Source organism: Zea mays, chromosome 7 (assembly GCF_902167145.1).
Source record: "Zea mays cultivar B73 chromosome 7, Zm-B73-REFERENCE-NAM-5.0, whole genome shotgun sequence".
NCBI lineage: Eukaryota > Viridiplantae > Streptophyta > Magnoliopsida > Poales > Poaceae > Zea > Zea mays.
In genome coordinates, this window is record NC_050102.1 from 102,396,131 (window position 1) to 102,423,847 (window position 27,717).

General features: G+C 45.4%; 1 protein-coding gene across 2 annotated transcripts; it reads left to right on the plus strand.

Annotated features, from left to right (window-relative positions):
- Positions 1-1,942: 1,942 nt before the first annotated feature.
- On the plus strand, positions 1,943-22,633 carry LOC103634048 (aminopeptidase M1-C). 2 transcript variants are annotated; one of them, XR_004851467.1, is made up of 20 exons: positions 1,943-2,508; positions 5,617-5,865; positions 5,986-6,131; positions 6,407-6,509; positions 6,741-6,927; positions 14,468-14,561; positions 14,683-14,836; positions 15,060-15,164; positions 15,251-15,367; positions 16,223-16,336; positions 18,826-19,008; positions 19,198-19,489; positions 19,565-19,686; positions 19,779-19,876; positions 20,073-20,250; positions 20,402-20,439; positions 20,522-20,589; positions 20,710-20,787; positions 21,976-22,050; positions 22,158-22,615. XR_004851467.1 is itself a non-coding variant. In XM_020540886.3 (20 exons), exons 1-20 carry the CDS (start codon positions 2,329-2,331, stop codon positions 22,338-22,340), a joined length of 2,841 nt encoding a protein of 946 aa, XP_020396475.1. In that variant the 5' UTR covers positions 1,943-2,328; the 3' UTR covers positions 22,341-22,633. The 2 variants fall into 2 exon arrangements, 1 of the variants encoding a protein (XP_020396475.1); XM_020540886.3 differs by having other exon boundaries at positions 20,325-20,439; positions 22,158-22,633.
- Positions 22,634-27,717: the final 5,084 nt, after the last annotated feature.

Below are 27,717 nucleotides of genomic sequence, written 5' to 3' on the forward strand. Positions count from 1 at the left end.
AGAATAATACTAGAAATACAATAATGCTAAGACAATACTTCAAATACTTGCTAAACAAATACACAATGTAAAATGCTTGAATTAAGTGTGGAATGTAAAGCAAGGTTTAGAAGACTCCTCCAATTTTTCCCGAGGTATCGAAGAGTCAGCACTCTCCCCTAGTCCACGTTGGAGCACCCGCGCAAGGGTATCGCTCCCCCTTGATCCTCGCAAGAACCAAGTGCTCACTACGAGATGATCCTTTGCCACTCCGGCGCGATGGATCCCTCACGACCACTAACAAACTTGAGTCGGGTCACCAACAAGATATCCACGGTGATCACCGAGCTCCCAACGCCACCAAGCCGTCTAGGTGATGCCGATCACCAAGAGTAACAAGTCGTAGACTTTCGCTTGACCAAGAGAAGCCTAATACAAGTGGTGTGTGCTCTAGGTGGCTCTTGCTAGCGCTAATGAGGTCCAAATGCGGGATTAAGATTCTCTAATCACCTCACTAGATTTTGTGGTGCTTGCAATGCTCTACCAAAGTGTAGGAGTAAATGTGGGCAGCAAGACATTGAATATGGTGGGTGGAGGGGGTATAAATAGCCCTCACCCACCAACTAGCCGTTACACAAACCCTGCTGCACATGGGCGCACCGGACAGTCCGGTGCGCCACTGGTGCGCCAACGGTCGACTCCAACGGCTAGTTCTGACAGCTAGCCGTTGGGCAGATGGCACACCGGACAGTGAACAGTCACTGTCCGGTGCGCACTGGACTGTTGTCCGGTGTGCCACTAAAATTCAACTCTCAAACCCTGCGCTCTCGGGTTTCTGCGAGGGGGAAACCCTTCCCCGGGCCAACCTGGCCCCATCTAACAGAGGGCGCACCGGACAGTCCGATGCCCTACAGACAGAAACCCTAATTTCTATTTTCTGCTGTTTTTCAAATCGGTTTTCGTTCTAACTCGTGAGTATGTTCTAGAGTGACACCTAGCACTATATGTGAGTGTGAATATGCATCAACACTACACTAGAACTCTCTTGGTCAAACTACTCATCGACAACCCCTCTTTATAGTACGGCTAAGATAAAATATCACGAGTGTCCGCAACTCCTTGACACTCGGAATACGAAGACCTTCACTTTGTGTTTCTTCGCTTTAGCTGTCGCTTCAAGTTCTTATCTCCGAGATTGTTTTCACCGTTGTAGTACATCTACCTGTAATGCGACCTAACTTACCATTTGCCTCTGCAAAACACATGTTAGTCACATGTAATATTACGTTGTCATTAATCACTAAAACCAATCAGGGGCCTAGATGCTTTCACCATATATAAGTTTCTATATATAAATATATATATATATATATATATTATACATTTATACATATATACACATATATGGAGATAGGAGGGGCCTCAATATTAACTTTTGCTCAGGGCCTAGAAAATATATTTCTTTTGCTCAGGGCCTCGAAAATGTGAGGACCGGCCCTGGGTAATTAGATCACTCTCAGCCCGATTGGATGGCTGCACGTCCATGCGCAGGCTGACGCCGCACTAGCCAGCCATATACAATAATTTTAAGCGTATGAGTGGATGCAGGTTAATAGCATCAAAATGACTTATTTTGCATCCACTCATACAGACTATGACTTTTACATACAAGCTACCAAACATAATCTTAAATAAAGTAAACGCATGCGGTGATTCAAGATGAGATGATGTAGATAAATAATCAGACGGTCTGTGAAGATCGGAGAGTTATATACACTTTTTTGTATAAATAAATATACTGTACTATTTATTAGCTTAACTTTGCATTGACCGTGTAATATCAATGGACAATGGGTCATAAACCACCACGTGAGCGGATACAGTACAGTACATGGAACCCCGGCCCATCGTTTCCAACAAGAGCAAGGTCCAAGAAAACTCTCTTCGTAAAGCTTTTTATTGCAGTGATGGGCGAGGCAGACAGACAGGAGGCCCTTGTCGGCACGTGAGAGCGAGAGTGAGACCCTCCACCACTTCCAGCAGCATTGCCTGCCACTCTGCTGGTCTGTCTGCCCTCTGCCCCTGCATGCCTGCCCCGGAATGCGTCGGTTCACATGATCCAATTCTTTTGCGCGATCCGCGGGGTTCTCCGACGACCTTTTCATCGTCCCCCCCTCCGCCCCTCCCCGGTTCCGATCACTCTCTCCCAGTCAACGCACCACCACTAAATAACGCACTCTCTCCCGAGTCCGATCCCAACTCAACCCAAGGCAGTCTCACTGACAGAGTGTGTCGACCGACGACCTGATCTCGGTCGATCGAGACAGAGAGAGAACAACGACGAGAATCATGCAGAGACTGCCCACGGCAACGGCCGCCGGCGCCGGCATGACGTCGTTGCTGGTGGTGCTGCTGCTCGTCTCAGTCTTGCCGGGCGCCAGTGGTGCCGACTCTGGGCCGCTCGACGGCAGGAAGATGGTGTTCGCCGGGGAGACCGCAGGAGTACTTGCCCGCTATTCCTTCAACAAGGTAGCGCTAGATCGCCACATATACAGTCTACTAGTACTTTTGTTGCGATAATATTCAAATGAACTCATTCGGTTTTGTACTTTTGAATAAACTTGCTTAGATTGTATTTTACGTTGGATTCAAATAAACCCATCCGGGTTGCAGTATGTTTGTACTCCATCTGTTCCTATAATGTTTTGTCATTTTTTTAAAACATATATGTTTTACTATATATCTAGACAAGACAACATTAAGAAGGCAAAACATATTACGAGCAGAAAGAGTATAAACATGCTTAGTTTATTAAAAAAAATATCTAGCATAAAATTTTGAAGTCCTATACTTTAGAACAGGTAAAGTCGGTCATATATGTAGGTCTCGTACTCTCGTCACTAATACGGGATTATGGGTTATGCAACAATTGTATTGAGCCATCTCTAATACTATGACATTTTAACTAATACTCTTGTTTTTATAAATAAGTATAACTTTTACTGTATATATCAAGATATTAATCATATTTATGTATATAGAAAAGACTAAAAATCAAAACTATTTATAATTTTGTCGGCGTTTCGGACCCGCGAGGACCGTCAACCGACCAGTGAATTTGTTGCTGCGTGCCCCTGTCCAGATGTGTTGATGCAAGATGGAACACAAGAGAGGGAATGAGGCTTATATTATCTTGCACCAGGGTGCTCGTAGTAGGGGTTACAAGCGTCGCGAGAGAGCGAGAGCGAGCAAGAGAGAGAGAGTTTGGCCTTGAGGTGAGCTGTCTGAGCTAGCCTCCTCCGCGTCTCTCCTACCCTGCCTGCCTCTCTTCGCTCGCCCTGTCCCTGTGTGCGTCCGTCTCCGCGTCTGCGTCTGTTTGTCTGCCTCTAGGAAGGCCCTGGACATTCCCTTTTATAGATACAAGGGGATGCCCAGCTGTACAATGGGGGTGTAGCTATGTGCTAACGTGGCTGGCGGAGAAGTGCCTTAAGCCCTGTACGGCTGTACGTGTGCTAACGTGGCTGTCGGAGAAGTGTCTTGAGCCCTGTAGAAGCATAGCTGGCGGTGCGGCATGGATCCTGCTGACGTTTCCTTGCTTCCGTAGAGGGTTGAGAGCAACCGACGTCATGGGCGCACGCGGGGAACCATCATTACCTGTTACCGGAGTAACCTTAGATGGGACACCGGTCTTGTTTCTTCGTAGCCTGAGGCAGCTAGCTAGGGGTAGGGTAATGATGTATCCCCTGTAGCGCAGTTGGTCCGAGGCCGAGGTCGGGCGAGGCGGAGACTTCTCCTGAGGCCGAGGCCTGGGGTCGGGCGAGGACGTGACTCCTCCTGAGGGCGAGGCTGAGGGTCGGGCGAGGCGGAGCTCCCTGTTGCGCCCGAGGCTGAACTCGGGGGAGGTCATGACTCAGCTTTACCCTGGTGGTTGGCACAATAGTCGGAACGGGGTGAATAGCGCTGCTTTCCTGTCAGAGCGGTCAGTAAAGGGGCGAAGTGACTGCGGTCACTTCGACCTTGCCGACTGAGGCACGCGTGTCAGGATAAGGTGTGAGGCGATCCACGTATTAAATGCGCATACGATACGGTCGGTTGGTAAGGCGATTTGGCCGAGGTCGCTGCACGACAAAGTTTGCCCAAGCTGGGCTTCGGGCGAGCCGAGGGTGCGCTCACTGCCTGAGGAGGCCCTCGGGCGAGGCGTGAATCCGACCGGGACTACTGTTCCCGCCCGAGGCCGAGGCTGGGCTCGGATGAGGTCGCGTCCCTTGGTAGTTGAGGCCCTGACTTGAATCGTGCTTATCAGCCTTTTGCGGTTTGTTCTAAAGATGTTTTCCAGCCGTGTTTAGGAGCATTGAGGGTACCCCTAATTACGGTACCCGACAAATTTAAAACCAAGAGAGTAACAATATCTACAAAATACTATAATACCCTCCTCGTCTCAAAATATAATTCGTTTTAGATTATATATATATATATATTTGTTAATTAATCTATGAATATTAATGTAGTTGATATGTATATTTATATTCATTTTTATATTCGAATGTGGACGAAAAAAGGAGAACTAGAAAAAAATATTTTGGAACGGAGCGAGTATAATACAAAGATTATGTATTGATCTTGGTCGCAAAGCTAGACATGAGATAGCGTTAGATGGGCTTTACTCTATAATGGCTGATTTGGTGACCAGAGATCACGGGGTATTGTAGAGGATTGAGGGAAAATTAGTTCATTTCCCCCTAAATCCCCTCCAATCCTCCCATGCTCCCTTTGTCACCAAATCAACCCTGTTATGTATGGGTCTCGTGTAGGCTGTTAGGTCATTTACAACCCACATGAATGTCTCGTATTTTTAGGGGTAATAAGTGGATAAGTGTAAAAAATATAAAAGACGGTATCTTGATGAAGAACGTCTATAACATGGTTCTATGAGTCTATATACGATTCTACTCATACAACCTACATAAATAAGTCGTAGTCACATAGTGAATAAGATACAAGACCATATACATTGGGTTGTATGAAAATGTTTCTTAGATATATCTAGTGCTTCGAGAACCATAACATAGTATCTAGTTTGTACATGCTTTTAGCCAGGCTTACTTATAATTTGACGTACGTAAGACAATTTTCAGCGGATAGTGTAAAATAGAGAACACGAAATTGTAGAAAAAGTTTGAAGTAGGAAATAAGATAGAGTAATGTAAAATAGGGAACACAGTAGAACTACACTTTGAAATAGGGGATCAGACAGGTAAGACTGTCTGCAGCGCTCGTTGCGTCTGCTCCTCCGACGCTAGTGCAGCGGCTACAGAGCTACTCTACCGTCCGCAACGATGCACCCTATTTGAACCTCTACGCGCAACAATACAAGCGGTATGGGCAGTAGTCCGCCGGATATGGGGGAGAACTATGCAGCCCCAAACATATGTTTGTTGGAAATTGATATTTTATGGTTGTAATGGAATATAGATGGATGACAAGAGGAAGCCATGCGGAAGATAAAAAATTAGAAGATAAAATATTAATAATGTGACACAAAAATAATATTGAAGGAAAAAATTAGAAAAAACCGCTGCAGATAGTCTAATTTGTCAGGAATCTGGGCCACTGTCTTATTCTATTCACGTCACGCAGGACGCGAATGTCGAAACGGCATCACCGCCGCCGCCGGCGTTGGCCGGTTCGGCGGCGCAGTTCCGTGGGCAGGCGCAGCTCCCGCGCTTCGCCGCGCCGCGCCGCTACGACCTGCGCCTGCGCCCCGACCTCGTCACCTGCACATTCTCGGGCACTGCTGCCGTCACCGTCGCTGTCTCCGCGCCAACCCGCTTCCTCGTCCTCAACTCTGCTGACCTCTCAATCGACAGCGCCTCCATCCGTTTCCGGGTACGTACGCGCTGACCTTACTATCTCGAAGGAAGAAAAATGTTGCCATATATTTGTCCTTGCCTTGGCGCCAAATATCATCTCGGATGCCGGTTGCCGGTCCGGGGCCGGTTTTTGAAGGATTTGGCGCCTAAGGAGGTGGTGTTTTTCGCGGACGACGAGATCCTGGTGCTCGGATTCTCCAAGGACCTGGTGCTCGGTGAGGGCGTGCTCAGTATGAAGTTCAACGGCACGCTCAACGACCAGATGAGGGGGTTCTACCGGAGGTATGAGTTTTCTCTGATCCTAAACTCATTTTTGACACTTATAAATTGAGCGTTGCTGAAATGAATTGCTTTTGCTGGTAGGAGAGACTTCTAGTCGTATCTTTAATCCTTTAATTGTATAGCTCCTAAAATTTGTGAGCTCTATGACACAACCATGAAAACACTCTAAAGTTAACAAAAACAGGGTTCGTTATGCATCCATTTTGTTTGTTCCTTCTCGTCATTCTACTAAGTGTTTTTCTTGTGCTGATAACCCTGAGTGCTGTTTTATGCAGCAAGTACCAGTATAAGGGAAAGATGAAGAATATGGCAGTGACACAATTTGAGTCTGTGGATGCTCGGCGGTGCTTCCCATGCTGGGATGAGCCTGCATTCAAGGTGATTATAGTACTAAATGAAATATCTAATAATATGGGTGTGCTCCTTCAAGTGTTTCATCTATTAGGCTTTTGTGCTCTGAGCAACATCTTTGTTGCACTTAAAAGAATACATATGTAGTAGCAAGTTCTACTCCAACCTGTAGCTTTATGATCTTTCCAGTCTCATGTACACAAGCCTAATAAAATATCAACTATTTCTTACATTTCCATTTTGTTATGTCTATTTTAGGCTAAGTTCAAGCTAACACTTGAAGTAAATGTTGGGATGGTGGCATTGTCCAATATGCCAATAGCTAATCAGACAGTTGCTGGTCCTATCAGGACTGTTCACTATGTGGAATCACCTCTTATGTCTACTTATTTAGTGGCTATAGTTATTGGTTTGTTTGAATATATAGAGGGTGTAACACCAGAAGGTATCAACTCTACTTTTCTTGCATTACTTTGACATGTATCATCTTTTTGTTAAGGAACATTAGGGGTGAGCTCCTACTGATAAATATTCTCACATGTACGACACCATCACACGAAGGTACCAAGGTACCATATAAATACGTAGAGTTATAGAGATAGAGGGGCGTACATTAGAGGTTGTTGGATCAGGGCACTGGCACGACAACAAGCACACAAACGATTTATAGAGGTTCAGGCCACGCAAACGTGATACCCTACATCCTTTTTATGGTGGATGAATTGATAGAAGCAGAGGCAAAGATTACATGCTTAGATACTATCTAAGCTAAAGGGCCGCTTAGCTTCCTTCACTTTGGTTCTAGCGAGAGTTCTCGTCTATGTCCCAAAAAGGGCAAAAGTCAAAGAAAGTTCGGACCTCGGACTTTCTATCTAAACACTAGGACCTTTGGACCTTTCAGATCCTCCGCTACACTGCACTACTCCCTTTTTATAGCTCAAGGGAGGAAAGAGCTACATCTCTGCGTCTGCGTGAATGGTGGGCCCTGTCAGGGGCGGAGCTAGAATTATGACATAAGGGGTCCGACCAATTCATCAACACTATATGGTGAAAAAATACCGTATGATGTTATCAAGCTTTTTCGTAGATTTGACCACATCAAGCACTCGACATGGAATAAGAACTCTAGTTCTTTACAAATTGTCCTAGTCTATGAGTTCATTTTCTAGCTAATTGATTTGTTGAACTAAAATTGTGGCACAGTAACAATATCAAAATAATAAAGAAGACATCTAGATGAATGTCCGATTGATGAGATTAAACTTTTATATAATGACTCTAGTATTCATGAGGCAACTATCAAAATTTTAGTAGAATTCAAAATTCAACTAGCCTCGAGGATCCATGAAAATTTGTCAACTTGCACAGGTACATGTCAAATTCGTCGTGTACACGACAACCATCAGATGACAACTTTAGTTGATTTTTTTCGGTTTTAATATTAGCGACAAATTTGATATTTTAGAAAATACGTCGACTTTTTTGCTTGAACAAATAACTTTATTTTAACCAATGAAAACTCTATAATTCATCCTCTCTCTCTCTCTCTCTCTATATATATATATATATATATATGTATATTATTACAGGAGGGTTGGGGGGGGGGGTCAAACCCCTGGATGCCCCTCCTTGGCTCCGCGACTGGGCCCTGTTCAATAGAGGTCTAACCACTACTCCTATCTTGTCATAGTTGCAAAGTCGTATGTGGAGCATGCCTTGGTCGTGCTAGTGTTGAGCATGTCGTGCTGCAGTGGTCGGTAGGTGTGTCCATGCCATTGAGTACAACATAGTTGGTAGACAGTATAACAACTTGTACTTTATAATACCTTTGGGTACACCCACCACCATAGGCGTGATTACAATGACACCTGCACCTGCACATCTAATATAGTGGTATTGGTTCGCTTGCGCCACGAGCATTGATGCCTTTTGACCATAACATCGACCATAACATTGCTTTAAATATGATGTACAAGAGCCTTCTCTCAACAGCTAGGAGTCACGTGATTGATCGGGTCAGAGTCGCACGAGGCACCGGTGTCGTCACACGACACTGGGCTGTACAACATGTGGCCTTCCTGCCTCGTGGGTGTCTTGGAGAGTTGGAGGATCCTGGCGTGAGGGCCTCCGGTCCTGCAGGGCTCCAGGATCTGCCGCTTCTAGGGCTTGGCCTAATGGTTTCCAAGCTACATGTCCAATGATGTTGAGCTAGCACTAGTCGGACCCACTACAGGTCTTCCTTCATGTGGCAAAATTTCTCGGAGGACGTTTTGCCAGTATTAGGGGATTGAAGGACCGGTGAGGCGACTAGAGGGGGGGGGTGGTGAATGGGAGCCCCTAAAAATTTCTCAATCAAGAGCTTGTGGCTTGATTCCCCGACCCAATCCAACCTCCGGGGACACCAAAAACACTTCTCAAAAGAATAGCTCAACCGCGAATTGATTGATTGCTCCTACCAAGTTCCAGAGAGGAATAAGAGCTCAAATGGACAAAAGAACTTGATTTGGAACCCAAACTTTCAAAAGAAACTCCAAAGAACACCCTCAAGGACCACCAGAAGTTCTGGGAAAAGTCCGAAAAAATCGTCGAGAAGTAGTGCCGCTCGACAAAATTTTGTCAGAACGACTTCAAATTTTGCAGGCATCAAGATACGAGGGAGTAGAGGTGAACCGTGAAGTTTGAGCAAGAAAGGATCAAAGTACCTTGCGCGACAGTGCCCGATAGAGGAGCGGCAGCGCCGCTTGGGCAAAAATGCTTAGAACCTCTTCAAACTTTACAGACAATTTGCGTAGAGGGAAGGAAGTCTATCCGTGAAGTATGAACGTGAGCTACTCAAAACTTCAAGCGCAGATTCAAAATCTCAGTTGTGATTGGGGTTTTGTTGGGGTTTTCTCAAATGAACTCAAACTGAGGAAGAATGAAACTTGCCCATGATCTGCTCAAACCTGAGACTTAAAATGATCAAGGGATGGTCTTCCAACAGTTGGTGTCCCCAAAACAAACTCCCAACACAAAGGGAAAGAACACAAGAGCAAAATGACTCAGAAACTTCATCCAAGACAAAAACTGAGATTGAGAGCCAACAAAACCTGTGGGCGGGACTGGCCACCCTTTATCAGATTAAACAATGAAGATTACAAAATCACAGACGAAGAGTTCAAATCCCTGTGGACCTCTAGCTACAAAGCTAGAGCTATTCTAGGAATTGAAAACAAATACTGCTAAAACTCTAAGCCAAAGAGATGGTTATAATAACAGCCCACCCATCTATTTATAGAGGGTTATTACTACTTCCTAAACTACCCCTAGATACGTAGTGCCTATCCATTTAGCCGGGGCGAAATGGACCAACTCCTGGGATATTGATCTGACGGCTACGCGCTCCACACGAAGTTGCTTCTCCTCGACGCACCCTCCGTGATGACGCCACATGCCGCCTCCGATTCCTGTCGGAACCGCCACCACCGAGTTTTGAGGCCGATCTCGGTCGAAAACCCGCCGTCCGTAGCGCTGGTTGTTTTTTCGAGGATCAGCCACTAAACCACCGTGAGTATTGCACCGCGTGCGCGTCCCCCACGTCCTGGACACGTGTCCCGTCAGTCCTCGACCGCGCCGGCAACACGACCTGCTCCACCACGTCCTCGCGCAAGTGCGTTCTCAGGTGTCAGCCACCATGGCTAGTCACCCGACAATCCTGGTCCCTCGGTCAAGTCCTAGCGCGGCAACGCTCGTTCTTCACCGCTCCTGGTCCATCAACACGAACCCGCATGTCCTTCACCTTCGGCATCGACCACTGTCCCTGTGCTCCACACCTGCACACCACAAACCGAAAGACATGGTTGCACACACATAATCACGCCTCGTGTAGTCCACGACTCAACCTGAGACACTACACGTTGACAATCACTCATCATCATAGTTGTCAAGGCGTCGCCTTAGCGTCGCCTAAGCGCTAAGGCGAGGCTTAGGTCCAAGGCGTCCTGCTCGCCTTACTTTCTTGGCTAGGGCGTCGCCCTAGCGCTTCATAGGAAGACAAGGCATTGCCCTGCAGACGCGTTTGGCCGGATTGTAAAGTTTTCCACTCCCCAAACCCTTATGTTCGCTGCTGTTAGCTGTCCACGTACTAGACTCGCGGTTAGGGCTTCACGTGAGATTCGGGCGGCGGCGGCGGCCCCCTACCGCGAGCCCGCAACCTCTCCCTACCCGGCGAAGTCCTCTTGCCCTGCTCCCTGGTGAGGCTCCGCCCCCTCCCCCTTCCGCGGTGAGCTCCCCCTCCCCCTCAGCTGATCTGCTCTCTGCCTCTTTATCCAGTTCAGTTGTTTAGTTGTTCCCAATTACCTTTGTAGGTCAGTGATGGAGAGCACAGGCTCTGCTCTCGCTTCTGTGCCTGTGGATTCAAACACTGACCCTATGGCAGATCCAAAGCGCAGAGCGAAGTCTAATGATCCTAGATGGAACTATGGATATTGGATAGAGATTGGGAATCGAGATAAGGTCACATGCAACCTTTGCAAGACCGTGACAATGGGAGGAATCAAGAGGTTAAAAGAACATCTTGCTGGTGGTTATGCGGACACATTAATGTGTTCTAAGACTACAACTGAGATTAGAAAAGAAGTGAAGGCATATTTGGACAAGAACAAGAGGACTAGGCCTACTTTCCTTGATGATGATGATCATGATGGTCAGGGGCAGCAAGGCGAAGAGGATTCCACCACATCTATGCAACAACCTAGCTCGGGGACAACTGCCAAAAGGAAGAGAGCTGCATTTCAGTTTAGAACAACTGCACAGCCACAGACATCAAACAAGGAAAAGAAAAAGGGAAAATTGCAACCATGCTTCGAAGAACTACTGAACAAGTTGTGGATGAGAGGCGCTCCTCAGGGTCACACCACCAAACCACCATGGAAGCATGCACTAAGTCTAAGGCTGACAAAGATTATGTCAACAAGCAATGAGCTATGTAGTTCTATGAGTGTGGTGTACCTTTTAATGCCATTAATTCTAGACAGTTTCACATTGCTTGTGAGGCCACTGCTCAACATGGTACTGAATATGTTCCTCCTAGTATTCATGAGGTTAAAGAGCCTTTACTTGCTGAATGTGTCAAAGATGTGACTAACTTGAGGGTTTATCATGAGTTAGCTTGGAAGACTTATGGTTGCACACATATGTCAAATGGATGGACTGACAGGAGGGGACATCAGTTGATCAACTTTCTTGTGAACAATCCTGAGGGGACTTACTTCTTAGAGTCTGTTGATGCTTCAAGTGAAGCACATAGTGCTACTATGCATGGTGATTTGCTTGAGAAGAGGATTGATAATATTGGCAGAGACAAAGTGGTTCAAGTAGTGACAGATAATGGCGCCAATTATAAGGCTGCAGGCAAGATTCTCATGGATCGAATTCCAACATTGTTTTGGAGTCCTTGTGCAGCTCATTGCTTGGATCTAATGCTAGAAGATATTGGAAAGTAGAAAGATTTCAAGGAAACAATTGCTCTAGCCAAACGAGTCACCACTTTTATTTATAGGCATGGAAGGATCCTTAGTGGAATGAGGGAGCAAACAGGTGGCATGGACCTAGTTAGACCTGGAGCCACTAGGTTTGTCACTTGCTTCCTTACTTTGAAGAGCCTACATAAGCATAGAAATCATTTGAAGGGTGGGAAGGGATGCATGGAAGTCAAACAAGTAGTCAAAAACAGAGGCTGGGAAGGGAGTTTATGACATTGTTCTAGCCTCAATGTTTTGGAGCACAGTTGAAGATTGCCTTAGAGCTTCAGCACCACTTCTTATTGTCCTTAGGGCGATCGATGGTGATGAGAAGCTTGCCATGGTGGAAGTTGCAACACTAATGGATAGTGCAAAAGAGAGGATAAAGCTTAGCTTTACATAAAAAAAAGCAAGCTTTGCTAAAAAGAGTCTTGAGTATTGTTGAGCGTCGATGGGTGTCGCAAATGGACCATCCATTGTATGGTGCTGCATTGTATTTGAATCCGGGAAAATTCTTTGCCATTAAAAACAAAGGAGATGATATGTATGTTGCAGAGCTAAGTAGCTACTTTAATGATGTGCTTGAAAGAATGGAACCGGATGATGCTATTCGGTCTAAGATTGATGAATTTGCAATGCATTCTGAGGAACAATGTAGCCCTATCTTCTCAAGCAAATTGGCACTTGCAAACATTGAAACAAAAAGCCCTCGTAAGTCTATGTGCTTTTGTTAATTTCAGCATGCTACATGTTTCAATGTCCCTAATATGTATGTGTCATGTGACATGTTATTATCGTTGATTGGTGGCGTTCGTATGGTGGTCGTGCCTTCGAATTGCAAAGGTTTGCAAAGCGTGTGGCTAGTCTATGTGCTTCATCACCCAGTTGTGAGAGGAGTTGGAGTACCTTTGAATTTGTGAGTATAAGTTGACTTGTGTTTATAAATTAATATTCATGTATTGTATGACTATCATTTACTCTTCTCATTTTTTTAGATGCACACAAAAAGGAGGAATCGATTGCTAACAAAAGGCTAAATGACTTAGTCTTTGTATCATACAACCGGAAGATGCAAAATAGGTTCCAAAAGAGGAGGGAGACGGGTGGCACAAGTTATGACCCATTAGTGCTTGACGATTTTGATTGGGACAATGAGTGGGTACACTCATCGGTTGTACATGCTGGTAGGGATGATGATGAGCATAACTTGACATGGGAACAAGTTGATGAAGCCATTAGAGCATCTGAGTCCCTTCGAGGCCGCAACTTTCAAGACAAGCTCGTATGTATTCAAACACCTACCAAAGGCTTAGTACAATGAGGGCACAGGAAGATGAACAAGGTGAGGAGGATGATGGAAATGATTCAAGTAGGGCTGGAAAATTACCTCGAGGCTCGCGAGCCGGCTCGAGCTCGGAGCGGCTCGCGAGCCTCGAACGAGCCGAGCCAAGCCCCTTCTTCGAGCTCGTTTTTGCAGCGAGTCGAGCCGAGCCGGCTCGTTCCAGCCCGCGAGCCGGCTCGCGAGCCTTGCAAAAATGATCAATTTATGGAATAATAATGAATATTAGATAATTTTATGGATAATAGCTCATTTTTTAGTCTTTGATGATGAATATATTACAAGTTATAATTTAATTTACTCATAATGTAGAATGATGATTCTATATTTCAAATTTATATAATGTTAATTCACCAAATAATGCAACGATAAGTACCAGAATATGGCTCGCGAGCCGAGCCGAGCCGGCTCGCGAGCCAAGGTCGAGCCGAGCCTCTTTCGCCAGCTCGTGGAATGGATGAGCCGAGCCGAGCCGAGCTCGTTCAGGCACCGAGCCGCACCGAGCCGAGCTCGGCTCGGCTCGTTTCCAGCCCTAGATTCAAGCAATGAAGTGGTGGATCCACAAGGTGACATTGGTATGAGTGATAGTGATGAGGCAAACGAGGAGGAAGATGATGGAGAAGAGAATCCTACACCCCATAATGAGTTTGATGATGATCTTTGAGATTGAGCCATTGAGGCTTGAGAGATGAGAGTGTTATCTACTCTACTAGACGACGACTACTACTACTACTACTACTATCTATTACTTATACTGAACTTTATGTCTATGATGTTGGTTTATGTTGAACTTGCACTCCTATTTGCTACTTTAATACTATTATCCTTATCTATTTGAGACTATATTCCTATATATTCTGTTTTTATTGCCTATTTTTTATATATTAGTAAGGTGTCGCCTCGCCTTACGCCTTATCGCTTAAAAGGTGAAAAGGGGGTCGCTCGCCTTACCGCCTTAACAACTATGTTCATCATCAACCCGAACCATAAGGGACATACAACCTTGTGTTCGCAGGGATGCCTTTCCCCGGACGCTGATAAATATATAAATAATAAAATAAATAACATGAACATGCACAAAGTCAGTATCATCTTTTTCCCCATTGCATTCCATTTTCTTAATTTTGTTTAATAATTGTATGAAGGCACAAAAGTTCGTGTATACACTCAAGTTGGCAAGAGTAGCCAAGGGAAGTTTGCACTAGATGTTGGAATCAAATCATTGCATCTTTATAAAGAGTATGATCAACCACACTCTTGCTACTAAACAAGCTTGCAGAACCATAACAACATTTTATGAATAGTTATGGTTACAATAGGATAGAACCACTAATATAAAGTTCATTTCTTCATTTTTTAGTTACTTTGGTACTCCTTATCCGCTTCCCAAATTGGATATGGTTGCTATCCCTGATTTTGCTGCTGGAGCCATGGAGAACTATGGGCTTGTTACTTTCCGCGAAGTGGCTTTGCTTTTTGATGAGGAGTCTTCAATGGAATCCAGCAAACAGAGTGTACCTTTCGTTACTCAGACTCTTTGTTCACAACTTTCCACCATCTAGCTTTCACTTGTTATAAATGACAAGTTGCTACCATATTTGGGAATCAGATAATATTATTTCTGTAATAAAAATACAGGATTGCATTGAATTCATAGTTAGATTGGTCATTTCAGGCGATCAAATACCAGATGTAGAGAAGTCCTTGCTTTAACCACCTCAAATTTCTTTGTTTTAGATTGCAATTACTGTAGCACATGAGCTGGCTCATCAGTGGTTTGGCAATCTTGTAACCATGGAGTGGTGGACCCACTTGTGGCTAAATGAAGGTTTTGCTACATGGGTAATCAATTTTAGAACCTAACATTTCGATGTTTCAGTTCGTAGGCTGCCACTATATATTGAGTAAATAGAATTTTCTTTTAACAGATGAGTAATCTAGCTGTAAATTCTTTCTTTCCGCAATGGAATATCTGGACACAATTTCTTGATGACACAACCGCTGGTCTCAAATTGGATTCACTTGAAGAGTCTCACCCTATTGAGGTAACCCTCCTTTGGGATTTACTATGAGCTATGGCCCTGTCCAATAGTTTGAAAGTTAACTGTTTTTCATACGTTCTGCTTTTTCATCGCTTTGTATACAACTAAAGACATTACATGCTTTTAAGTTTGACCACAATCTAGTGGTAAATGTTTACTGAGGTCCAGCAGAAATATACGAGTTCATTGTGGTGCACAATTGTTGATAATTAAAATAACAAGGATATATATGATAAACTCCTGTCTCCTCACATTAAAACAATTGGCTATTCATGTACCATCCTTTTTCTTTCTTTCTATTGGTTTCCTTTTAATTAGTTCTAGTTGTACCTGGACACAAACATGGGTGCCAAAATCTTCTTGGACTTGGGTGTCTGATTTGACAAAATACTTATGCACATGGCAAATAGAACTTGAAATCAGACGGAAGTGTCTGGTTGCAATGTGGGTATTCAGTAACAGACTTGGGGAAAAAATTATGGGCTCAGGTGTCCTTGGTAACACTAGTTAAAGATTAGAGACTTTTTTTGCTTCTTTTCCTTTCCTTTTCGTTAGAATTTTTATTTATTTATTTATTTACTTTGGGTTGGACCAACTCTATTACCTGGGATCGAACTTGGGCTAAGAGGGTCACAAGCCTTTTATGTACTGGAACCATCGACTCACTCTTGAACTATTTTAGGAGTATAAGTTGAAGAATAAGCTGTAGTGCATTTTTAATAAAAGATCCCTTAAAACTTATGGAACATTTTCAGAAATCAAATCCATAACTTAGCTGTTGATGCTAACTTTTTCCCTTGTCTATAGGTACTAGCTTGTGGTTCATTTTGGTAACAATATTCCCTTTCCCCCCGCTAGGTTGAAATACATCATGCCACTGAAGTTGATGAAATCTTTGATGCCATAAGCTACGATAAGGGTGCTTCTGTTATTCGCATGCTACATAATTACCTTGGTGCAGAGCGTTTTCAGGTTTGGATTGGCTCTCTTTGAAACTCTGTTTCACTATTCAAGCCTTAATATTCTGCAATGCTGAGTCAGCATCTTCTGCTGTAGTATGCTGCTCAAAGTTGTATGAAATCTCCCTGATCTCTTTACCTTCTATTTTGATATCGATTAGTGTTAGAATCCCGTGTTAGAGTTTTGGTCAGTCTCCGTGTAATTACCTGTTTACTTCTCAGTGTAATGGGCTTGGCCCAACTCTTGGCTTATATATATGCACTCCCAAACCTGATTGGGGTTAGGGTTTCCCACGTAGTATCAGAGCTAAGTTCAAATTTTTCTTTCCCCTCCCCTCCCTCCACCCCCAGCCGCCGACCTCCCCCTGCCCGCTGGTACCTCTCTTCTCCCAACCGGCCAGCTTCTCCTGCTGCCAGTCTCTTCCGCCGGCCACCACCCCTGTCGGCTCCCTTCCCCATGGAGACCCTGCCCTCTAGCGCCTCCCTTGCCACCAGGGGCCATGCCGCCACGTCGCCGCCTTCAACACTGCTGGCATGAGCGCGGGCCTGCGCCCCGGCCTCGCCATCACCACTGCAGGCGCGGTCTGGGGTGTGGCGTGCGCAGCACAACCATCACCGCCGCAGCCATTCTCCTTGACGTTGGCCTCTTCACCAACGCGGGCACCGTCTTCCCAGAGTACCAAAGTTTGGTGTTTGCCACTGTTTCTGAGTACCAAAGTTTGAAACCAGTGTTCTCCACCTCCTTCGCTTTTTGCCCCTTCTATTTTGTCTCCTGGACACATAGGATATTAACACACCTCCTGCTCACTGCATCGACTAACTCTCTCAGCTTACCTGTAAGGGACCTTACGTTCCAACTACCTACACGGATCCTAGTCGGCTCAACTAGCTTCCTTACCCCTCGCACCCGTTGAGACAGATGTGAAGACCCTTGCACATTTGTCAGTACACCCGGGCGCCGATGTAGCGCGCCACTAAGGAAGCGACGACCCGATCCTTGCTCACTTGACACCGCATCCAGATCACGACACGACGCGCCACCAAGGGGGTGGTGGCCCGACCCTTGCCCATTTAACACCGTACCCGGGTTCCGATATGGCGTGTTGCTAAGAGGGTTACGCCCCAACGGTTTTCTATTGGGTTTCATCTCCATTTAAATGGCTAAGTTTTTATAGCTGGCTCGCCACGCCTAACGCAACCCTCCTCCTTGTACTTGGACTTGGGACCAGGCTATGCTGCACCAACATATGCTGAGACAACATAGGCGGAGTTTCAAAAGACCAATCAAAAGAGACCCTAAATTTGGATGATTCATAGATGAGAAATAGAGTAGAGAAATCGGTTAATTAAGTGACAATGGTCCATAGGAAGTCACTGAAAGGAGTTTCATAACTGTTAGCAAGGATCTTCTTTTACTTTTTTTAACCCTGGAATATGTTTATGTTACCATTGGAGTCTAATTGTGTTATTGTAGTGTGCACAAGTTTAAAAACCAAATTGTTAAGAAAGAATGGCAGAGTAAGCTATAGCTGTTTTTCACTTGGTCATTCTTTTATTGCAAGTTATCTTGATTTCTATTAGAGTGGACACACTAACCAGTCAACCCAAAAACTTAAGTTTATGGGAGAAGGTAGTCAATCCACTTATACACTTCAACGCCCCCACTCATGTGTAGCTAGAGAGAAAGGCACAAACGTGGAAATAAATGGGTGGAGGCATTTACTGGTTCAAGCTGCTGACAAATGTTAACCTCCAGAATTTCACTCCTTATGTCTATGAAGAGAATACCATGCTCTGGTGGAAAAGATGTAGTGATCAGTTACATGGAATTGCCAGAAAAGGACTAAACTCGCTTATCAGTCTCGGCCTCTGGATATTGTGGAACCATCGAAACGTCTGTGTTTTTGATGGCCTTTCTCCCTGCCTTAATGAAGCCATCAAGAGAACCGAGGAGGAGAGGAATCTGTGGGTGTTAGGAGGGGCTACAAACTTAGATCTCCTAACAGCCCCAATCCTAGGTCTTTAGATCAAAGTAGTTTCTGGTTCCTTTTATTTATGGATGTATTTTTGTTTCTTTGCTTTCGACCACCGTAATGGGGGTCTTCTTGTACTGATCCATTTTGGATCCTTTTCTCTTCCTTCTTAATGAAAAGATGTGCATGTCTCTTGCGCGTTCGAGAAAAAAAATGGGTGGAGGCATAAATAAAGCATCTGCCAGGATTTGAACTCGAGACCTCTGTATTTGATACCATGTTAGAGTGGACGTGCTAACCAATCAACCCAAAAGCTTAAGCTTATGGGAGAAGGTAGTCAATCCACTTATACACTTCAACAATTTCTATCTGTATCCAACTTATGCTTTTACGATATTATATTATTTAGTAAAGGCCGATTTTTTCCTGCCTTTTTCTGTCCAGTTCTGTTTGCTTTAACTCTCTGATTTCTTGAGTAATACTCCTAATACTTCTCATTGTGCTAAATGTGGGAAAAATAATCTTTCAGAAAGCGTTGGCTTCATATATAAGAAAATTTGCCTACTCAAATGCTAAAACCGAGGACCTTTGGGCTGTTCTTGAAGAGAATTCTGGTGAACCTATCAAGAATATGATGACTACATGGACAAAGCAACAAGGGTACCCTGTTATTAATGCAAAGCTTCAAGGGAATTATCTGGAACTTGAACAGGTTTTTATAATACATTGTCTTTCCCGTGTAATCTTTGCACTCATCAACATGTGACCTGCTCTATTGAGTGTCAAAACATGATATTTTGTTTTAATGGAAAATTTGGTATGCTAGTTCATGGACCTGTGGATTTCTATAGTATGTTCTTTTGCTTCAGCCTTTATGAAGTTACTGTTTCTTCTGTTTCAGGCACAGTTTTTGTTAGATGGGTCCTCTGGCCCCAGAATGTGGATTGTTCCTATAACTGCAGACTGTGGTTCATATTATACACAGAAAAAAATTCTACTGAAAGGCAAAAGTGATAGGCTGGATATAAGAGACATTGCTTCACAGTGTGGTAACCAAGAGAAGGGTGGAAACTTTTGGATTAAGTTGAACATTAATCAAACAGGATTTTATAGAGTCCAATATGACGATAAACTTGCAGCTGCACTTCAAAATGCATTGCAGGCCAAGAAGCTGTCTGTAATGGATAAAATTGGTAAGAACCACATGTGATACTAATAATTTTCTTGTCACTACTTTAGTGACAAGTATCATAAAATTAACATTGCAGGCATTGTGGAAGATTCACTGGCCTTATCTATGGCCTGCAAACAAACCTTAACATCGTTGCTACGTTTACTGTATGCTTACCGCGAGGAGGCTGATTACAGTGTTCTTTCACACATAAATACTGTACGTAAATCTTGTATAACCAATCAATTCCATGATCTTGAATATTTTTATTTGAAGATATTTATCAAGCTATTTCATTTCGCTTTTCACAGGCGAGTTTAAGTATTGCTAAAATATCGGTTGATGCTACTCCTGGATTGGTCGGTGACATCAAACAACTTCTGATCAAGCTTCTTCTGCCACCTGCTGTGTATGTCAAACCATGTCTTGCCTGCTTTTGAGTCTCTTTAGTTGTCATTGCGCTGAGAGTCATCTTGTTTCTATTTGCCTGTTTGCTATTGCTAACATGCCTTGTCATACAGTCAGATGTAGTGTTTCAGCAGTACTCTGTTTGCCAACATAGAGACTTTGACCGCATGGCAGTCTCCTTGTTTATTTTTTTCCAGAAAATTAGGTTGGGACCTCAAGAATGGTGAGAGCCACCTGGACTCGTTGCTTAGACCAGTGCTCTTGGTTGCTCTTGTCAAACTTGGGCATGATAAGAGTATAAATGAGGGAGCTAGGCGTTTCAGTATCTTTGTACATGATCGGAACACTTCTCTTCTTCGTCCTGATACCAGAAAGGTCCTGCCTTTTTCCTTACTTTATATGATGCTCTTGCGTTTGACCTACCTCATATTTTTTGCGATGCACTACAGGCTGCATACCTAGCTGCAATGCAGAATGTAACTGCTTCATACAGATCTGCTTATAATGATCTTCTGAAAGTCTACAGGGAGTCAGATGAAGCAGAGGAAAGGGGGCGTGTCCTAAGTATGTGGCTTTTTAACCACTCTTGATTTAACAAAGCCTGCTGACGTGTCGGGTTGTTCTGAATGCTGTTTCCTTGTTCCAGGCACACTGTGCTTTTGTAAGGACGAGAATATTGTTCTTGAATCACTGAATCTTCTTTTTACCAATGAGGTTGACCTCTTCATTTTCTTTTCCGTTTTTTTCTTTGTTGTTTCTCCACCATGACCGTGGAAGTTCAATCGGATGCGCTTGTACTCTTATGAAGTCTCACTTGCGTCTATTACTTGTCAGTTTCGCAAGCAAGATGCATATTATGTACTTCAAGGTCTTGACGTGGAGACGCGTGATACCGCATGGGTGTGGTTGAAGGTAAAGTATGTTTTAATGAATTATACTGAAAGGTAGAGAAGTCATCAAATTTGTTTCATTTTCAACATACAAGCTGAAACTCCTGGACCTGTATGACTGTTCCAAATATGGGATTCCTATTGGTGTTTTGGAATTCCTGCCCGACAAACAAGCCTCAGGGTATTGTCGTCCATGGAAAGTTGAAAACATTCCGGGAGAATTTTATAAGGGCTAGTTTGACAACTTCATTTTATTAAGGGATTTTCATTTTCACAAGAGAAGCGGTCTGCTGTGCCAGCCCGGGTTCGAGTCGCGGCATCAACTTCTTAAAGTGAAAAAGTCAGGGGGACGTCTCTCCACTTGGTCGAAAAAAAACTTTCACAAGAGAAATTAGTTAATTTTCCGTTTGGAAAAATGAAAATCCCTTTGGAAAGGGCTAGTTTGGGAACTCTATTTTTCCAAGGGATTCTTATTTTCCAAGGCAAAATAAACTAATTTCTCTTGAAAAATTGAAAAATCGTTGGTAAAATGGGGTTCCCAAACTAGCCCTTGGGAACTCCATTTTTCCAAAGGATTCCTATTTTTCCAACATCCCGTTTGGATCATTAGAATTGAATTCGATTCTAATAATAGTAATTTAGGCATATATCAATTAAACTAATTCGGTTTTATGCAAAATATACCAGTATACTATTATTAGGAAGATGCCGAGGATATTTATGTGCTACATTTTTACTATAGAGAAGTGAGTCGAAGATCGTTTTGTAAGATACAGAGTAGAAACCAATTGTAGTAATAGATAAAATAATTTCCCATCCCCAATCCCATGAATTTAAGATAAGCTTATATCAGAACTTTTGAAAGCGGTGTAATGTCGAATTCCAAGCTAAATATGTTACTTTATTAAGTGAATTTTAATTCCTGTAAAATGAAGGGATTCAAACGACCCGCAAGGGAAAATGAACTAATTTTTTTTTGAAAAAATGTGGTTTCCAAAGTAGCCCTAAAGGAACTATTTTGCTGCTATGTCTTTATGCAGTTTTGTCATAGCTAAATCTTTGGAATTACACTAACTTTCTTCCATGGATAGCTCAAATATTTTCTAGATTAGGAGGGCCAAATTAGGAAATGGCCAAATTTTCATGTAGTAAACCTTGAAATATTTGGAAGCAAGTTGCTTACGTAACATTTGTTCTGCTGTTGGTGAAGGATAACTGGGATCGTGTGACAAGGAAATACGGGGACACACAAGCAGGAGGTTTTATCAGATACGTCGTCACATTGGTAAGTTTAAGGCCACACGTCATTTTCAAACTGCTCGTGCTTGTTATACTACTCCTCCAATATATGTACCAAATGATCGATCGAGCTCCTCAATTTCTGGCCATCAGTTCACCTCCAACGAGAAGGCAGCAGAGTTCTCCCGCTTCTTCGCAACCCGCAAGAAGCCTGAATTCGAGAGAACACTAAAGCAGAGCCTTGAGAACGTCCGGATCAGCGCAAGGTGGATCCAGGGCATCAAGAGCGAACCGAGGCTCGCTCAAACGGTGCAGGAGCTGCTGCGTAGACCCTGATCTGCCCTCGGTTGAGTTGCAGGTGTGGCCGGAAATAAGCTGGTCGTAGATGACATACGCTTTGTACATTCTCAGTGTGTAAAAGGTTACCTCTCTTAGTGTTCATGGCAGCATGCAAATGTAAGCTATTGGGTTGAATTTTTAGCCCAAGCATGTGCTAGCAGTGATCTCGTGTCTAATTTGAGAAGCGTAGAGGTTTAAAAGAAGATTAAAGTGCATTTCCGATTCTTAAATTTGTGCGGCTGTGTTAATCTGATCTATAAACTTTTAAAATATATCTCTTAAAGGCTCAATATTTGTTTTGGTGTTTGTTACGTGCAAACGGACCCAAACAGATCCGGTAAGTCCATCTCCCCAGTAGCTTACCTATAGTGGGCGTCGTCCGTGAGCCACTGGTGCTGGTCCTCGCCTTCGCCTTCGACCAACCTGTCTGCCCACCTGCAGCTGCAGCTCTTGTAATTAGACGAGGCCCAACGGTAGTCGTCGGTCATGTAGGAGGAGGGCACATGGTTGTGGTGATGTCGGAGAAGTGGGAGACCCGCCGAAGGACCAGGACACCAGGTGCGCGAGGTCCTAGAGTAGGCGGAGACCGAGGCCAAGGACGGGGAGGACGACGACGTCGGGCTATCGAAGCCGCCGTCGCGCACCTTGCACTTCGTGGGAGACCCTGATGGCCCTGCGTCGCGCCTCCCTGAGACGGTCGGCGTCCGTGAGCAGCGACAGGACGCTGTCGGTCTGGCGCGGCATGCAGGGGCTCTAGTTGAAGCCCTTGTTGTCGACGTAGTTGAAGCTGCGGAGATTGTGCATGGCGCGCATGTCTGCTAGGAACTCGCAGGGCACGTCCTCGAGGCCGCTGGTGAGCAGGCACTCGAGGACCACCAACGCCTCGTAGGACATGGCCGTCCCTCGTGTCGGCTCGAGGATGAAGGGAGATTGCACAACAAAGAATGCCTACAGATAACAATTGTATGGTCTTCAAGATTAGAATGCAAGGCAACCATACTGTTTATGAGAGCATCTAGAGAGGATGAATAGGTGATTCTGCAAAAGCATAATTTCAAACACAATTTCGATCTAAAATTAGAAGTTAGCACAAAACTAAACCAAGTTTGAAATAAGAAGAAAAGATAAAATCCTCTTCACTTAATTGCTCTTTCAAGATATAGATATAAAATAGACTAACTCCCTGTTTGGATCATTGGAATTGAATTCCATTCTAATAATATTAATTTAGTCATATATCAATTAAACGAGTTCGGTTTTATGCAAAATATATCAGTATACTATTATTAACAAGATGTCGGAGATATTTATGTGCTACATTTTTACTATAGAGGAGTGAGTCTAAGATCGTCTTTTAAGTTATATAGTAGAAACAAATTCTAGTAATACATAAAATCATTTCCCATCCCCCACCCCATGAATTTGATATAAGTGTGGGACTGTATAGTACACAGGAAAGCCCTAGCTACATGGATACAAATATAGAGAACCCTAATGGGCCAGGCCCATATGCATAAGCACTCTAACACCCCCGTAGTCGAAACTCTAGCCACTGCAGATGTTGAGACTGGACCAAAACTCCGCAAACACCATCGATGGAAGCCCCTTGGTGAAGACGTCAGCAAACTGGGAGACGGTCGGGACGTGAAGAACGCAAACAGCGCCACAGGCGACCCGTTCGCGGACGAAGTGAAGATCGATCTCGACATGTTTTGTGCGCTGGTGCTGGACGGGGTTGGTGGAGAGGTAGACGGCGCTGACGTTGTCGCAGAAGACTAGGGTGCTTGTGGCCAGCGGACTGTGGAGCTCTTGGAGCAGCTGGCAGAGCCAGGCCGCCTCAGCCACGCCATTTGCCACGGCGCGGTACTCGGCCTCGGTGCTGGAGCGGGAGACGACCGGCTGGCGCTTTGACGACCATGAGATGAGGCTGTCCTCGAGGAACACGACATAGCTCGAGGTGGATCAGCGCGTGTCGGGACAGCCCGCCCAGTCGTCATCAGTGTAGACGCGAAGCTCCGTGGTCGAGGACCGGCGTAGAAGGAGCCCGAAGTCGAGGGTACCACACAAGTACCGCAGGATCCACTTCATCGCAGTGAGGTGCGGCTCCTGAGAGTTGTGCATGTGGAGGCACACTTGCTGGATGGCATAGGCGATGTCGGGCCTGGTGAAGATGAGGTACTGAAGTGCCCTAGCAATGCTCCGTTAGTCGGTCGGATCGGCGACTGAGGGGCTGGCAGCGGAGACCTTGCCCTGCGTGTCGACCGAGGTCACGTAGGAGGTCGACGGTGTACTGCCACTGGTGAAGGAACATGCCCTGGGGACGACGCTCGATGGTGACCCCCAGGAAGTGGTGGAGCGCCCCTAGGTCCTTCATCGCAAACTCCTGCTAGAGGCAGGAGATGATGCGACACAGGAGCCTAGGGGAGGAGGCGGTGAGCACAATATCGTCGACATAGAGGAGGAGGTACGTAGTGTCCGAGCCGCGATGGAGGAGGAACAGGGACGTGTCCGACTTGGCTTCGACGAAGCCCTGCGAACACAAGAAGGTGGCGAAGCGACTATACCAAGCCCGGGGGCCTGCTTGAGGCCGTAGAGGGACATGTTGAGCTTGCAGACCATGTCGGGGTGAGCAGGGTCGACAAACCCAACGGGCTGAGTGCAGTAGACCGTCTCCGTCAGGGTGCCATGGAGGAAGGCGTTCTTCACGTCGAGCTGGTGGACTGGCCAGTCCCTGGATAGAGCGAGAGTTAGGACAGTCTGGGCGGTGGCAGGCTTGACCACCGGACTGAAGGTCTCGTCGTAGTCGACCCCAGGACGCTAGGTAAAGCCCCAGAGCACATAGTGGGCCTTGTACCGCTCCAGGGACCCGTCGGCGTGCAACTTCAGCTTGAAGATCCATTTCTCGGTGACCACGTTGGCGCCATGGGGACAAGGCACCAGGTCCTAGGTGTGGTTAGCCTGGAGAGCCTCGTACTCCTCTTCCATGGCACGCCACCACTGTGGGTCGGCAAGCGCACCACGGACAGTCGTGGGCACCGGCGGTAGGGCCGGAGAAGAGGTCGCGGAGAGAATTGAAAGGGAAATAGGGTTAACCATTTCCCACAATTAATTTTGGTGGTTGAATGCCCAACACAAATATATGGACTAACTAGTTTGCTCTAGAATACATGTTCTACAGGTGCATAAAGGTTCAACACAAACCAATAAATATTCAAGTTAGGGATCCAAATTCAAAGGAGGAAATAAACCAAGTGTGCTGTGGTCTGGTGCACCGGATTATCCGGTGTGCCACTGGACAGTGTCCGGTGCACCAGGTCCGTACAGGGCTGAACCAGCCACTCTCGGGTTTCTCCAGGCGTGCTCCGCTATAATTCACCGGACTGTCCGGTGTGCCACCGGACTGTCCAATGCACCAGCGAAGCAACGACTATCCAGCGCAACGGTCGACTGCAACGGCGCTCGGACAGCGCTATAGTGGAGAACAGTGCGCGACAGAGTCAGAGCGCAGAGTCAGAGGCGCACCGGACAGTCAACAGGACCTGTCCGGTGTGGCACCGGACTGTTCGGTGCCGCATGAGGACAAAGCCTCCAACGGTCGACTGCTCCCGAACCCTAACGGTTGGGTGACATGGCGGCGCACCGGACAGTCTACAGGATCTATCCGGTGGCACACCGGACTGTCCGGTGCGCCCATCGACAGTAGCCTTCCCCAACAGCTTGTTGGTGGTTGAGGGCTATAAATACCCCCCAACCACCACATCTCCAAGTATCCAAGCATTCTGAACTTTGCATTCAATACAAGAGCAATAGACTCCACTCCAAGACACAATCAAAGCGATCGATCCACTCAAAGTCCCCAAATCAACTCTAGTGCATTAGGACTTGTGAGAGGATCCCTTGTGTTTCTTTGTTGCTCTTGTTTGCTTGGCTTGGCCTTCTGAAAGTTGCCTAGAGAGGGGCGAATAGGAAAATCTAAAATTTATGAACTTTAAGCACAACTACAAGCCGGGTTAGCGTTAGAAATAAAACTGAGTCCAAAAGAGAGGGTGAAAACAAATCAACCAAAGAAATAGAGCGGATGACACTGTGATTTGTTTTACCGAGGTTCGGTTCTTGCAAACCTACTCCTCGTTGAGGTGGTCACAAAGACCGGGTCTCTTTCAACCCTTTCCCTCTCTCAAACGATCACCTAGACCGAGTGAGCTTTTCTCCTCAATCAAATGGGTCACTTAGACCCCACAAGGACCACCACAACTTGGTGTTTTTTTTGCTTTGATTACAAAGGTGTTGAGAACAAGAATGGGGAAGAAGAAAAGCGATCCAAGCACAAGAGCTCAAAGAACACGAGCAAAACTCTCTCTTCTAGTCACTAATTGCTTTGAGTGAAATTGGGACTTGGAGAGGCTTTGATTCAATTGAATTGTGTTTTGTATTGAATGCACTAGCTCTTGTATTGAGTGAGATGTCTGAAAAATTTGGATGCAATGAATGGTGGTGGTTGGGGGTATTTATAGCCCCAACCACCCAACCAACCGTTGGGGTTGGGCTGCTATCGATGGGCGCACCGTACAGTCCGGTGCGCCACCGGACACTGTCCGGTGCGCCAGCCACGTCACCCAACCGTTAGGGTTCTGACGGTTTGGACCGTTGGAGCTCTGACCTCTTGGTGCACCGGACAGTCCGGTGCCGCACCGGACACACACTGTTCACTGTCCGGTGCGCCACTGGCGCCTGCTCTGACTTCTACCGCGAACTGTAGCTCTATCAGGGCATTGTGCAGTCGACCGTTGCACTGATAGCCGTTGCTCCGCTTGGCGCACCGGACAGTCCGGTGGCACACCAGACAGTCCGGTGAATTATAGCGGAGTGCGCCTGGAGAAACCCGAAGGTGAAGAGTTTAAGGTCGATCCACCCTGGTGCACCGGACATTGTCCGGTGGCACACCGGACAGTCCGGTGCACCAGACCAGGGTTCCCTTCGGTTTCTTTTGCTCCTTTCTTTTGAACCCTAATTTAGATATTTTTATTGGTTTGTGTTGAACCTTTGGCACCTGTAGAACTTATAATCTAGAGCAAACTAGTTAGTCCAATTATTTGTGTTGGGCGATTCAACCACCAAAATCATTTAGGAAAAGGTTCGACCCTATTTCCCTTTCAATCTCCCCCTTTTTGGTGATTGATGCCAACACAAACCAAAGCAAATATATAAGTGTAGAATTGAACTAGTTTGCATAAGGTAAGTGCAAAGGTTGCTTGGAATTAAACCAATCTATACTTTCATAAAATATGCATGGATTGCTTTCTTTCTTTTAACATTTTGGACCACTTTTGCACCACTTGTTTTGTTTTTGCAAATCTTTTGGAAATTCTTTTCA

What these genes read in the sequence shown, in the direction of transcription:
- LOC103634048 (XM_020540886.3), top strand. Translation starts at nt 2,329, where the DNA reads ATGCAGAGACTGCCCACGGCAACGGCCGCCGGCGCCGGCATGACGTCG. An exon ending in ATGAAGGTTTTGCTACATGG is followed by an intron (nt 15,165 to 15,250) that starts GTAATCAATTTT and finishes TTCTTTTAACAG; the next exon opens with ATGAGTAATCTAGCTGTAAA. An exon ending in TTGGTGCAGAGCGTTTTCAG is followed by an intron (nt 16,337 to 18,825) that starts GTTTGGATTGGC and finishes ATAATCTTTCAG; the next exon opens with AAAGCGTTGGCTTCATATAT.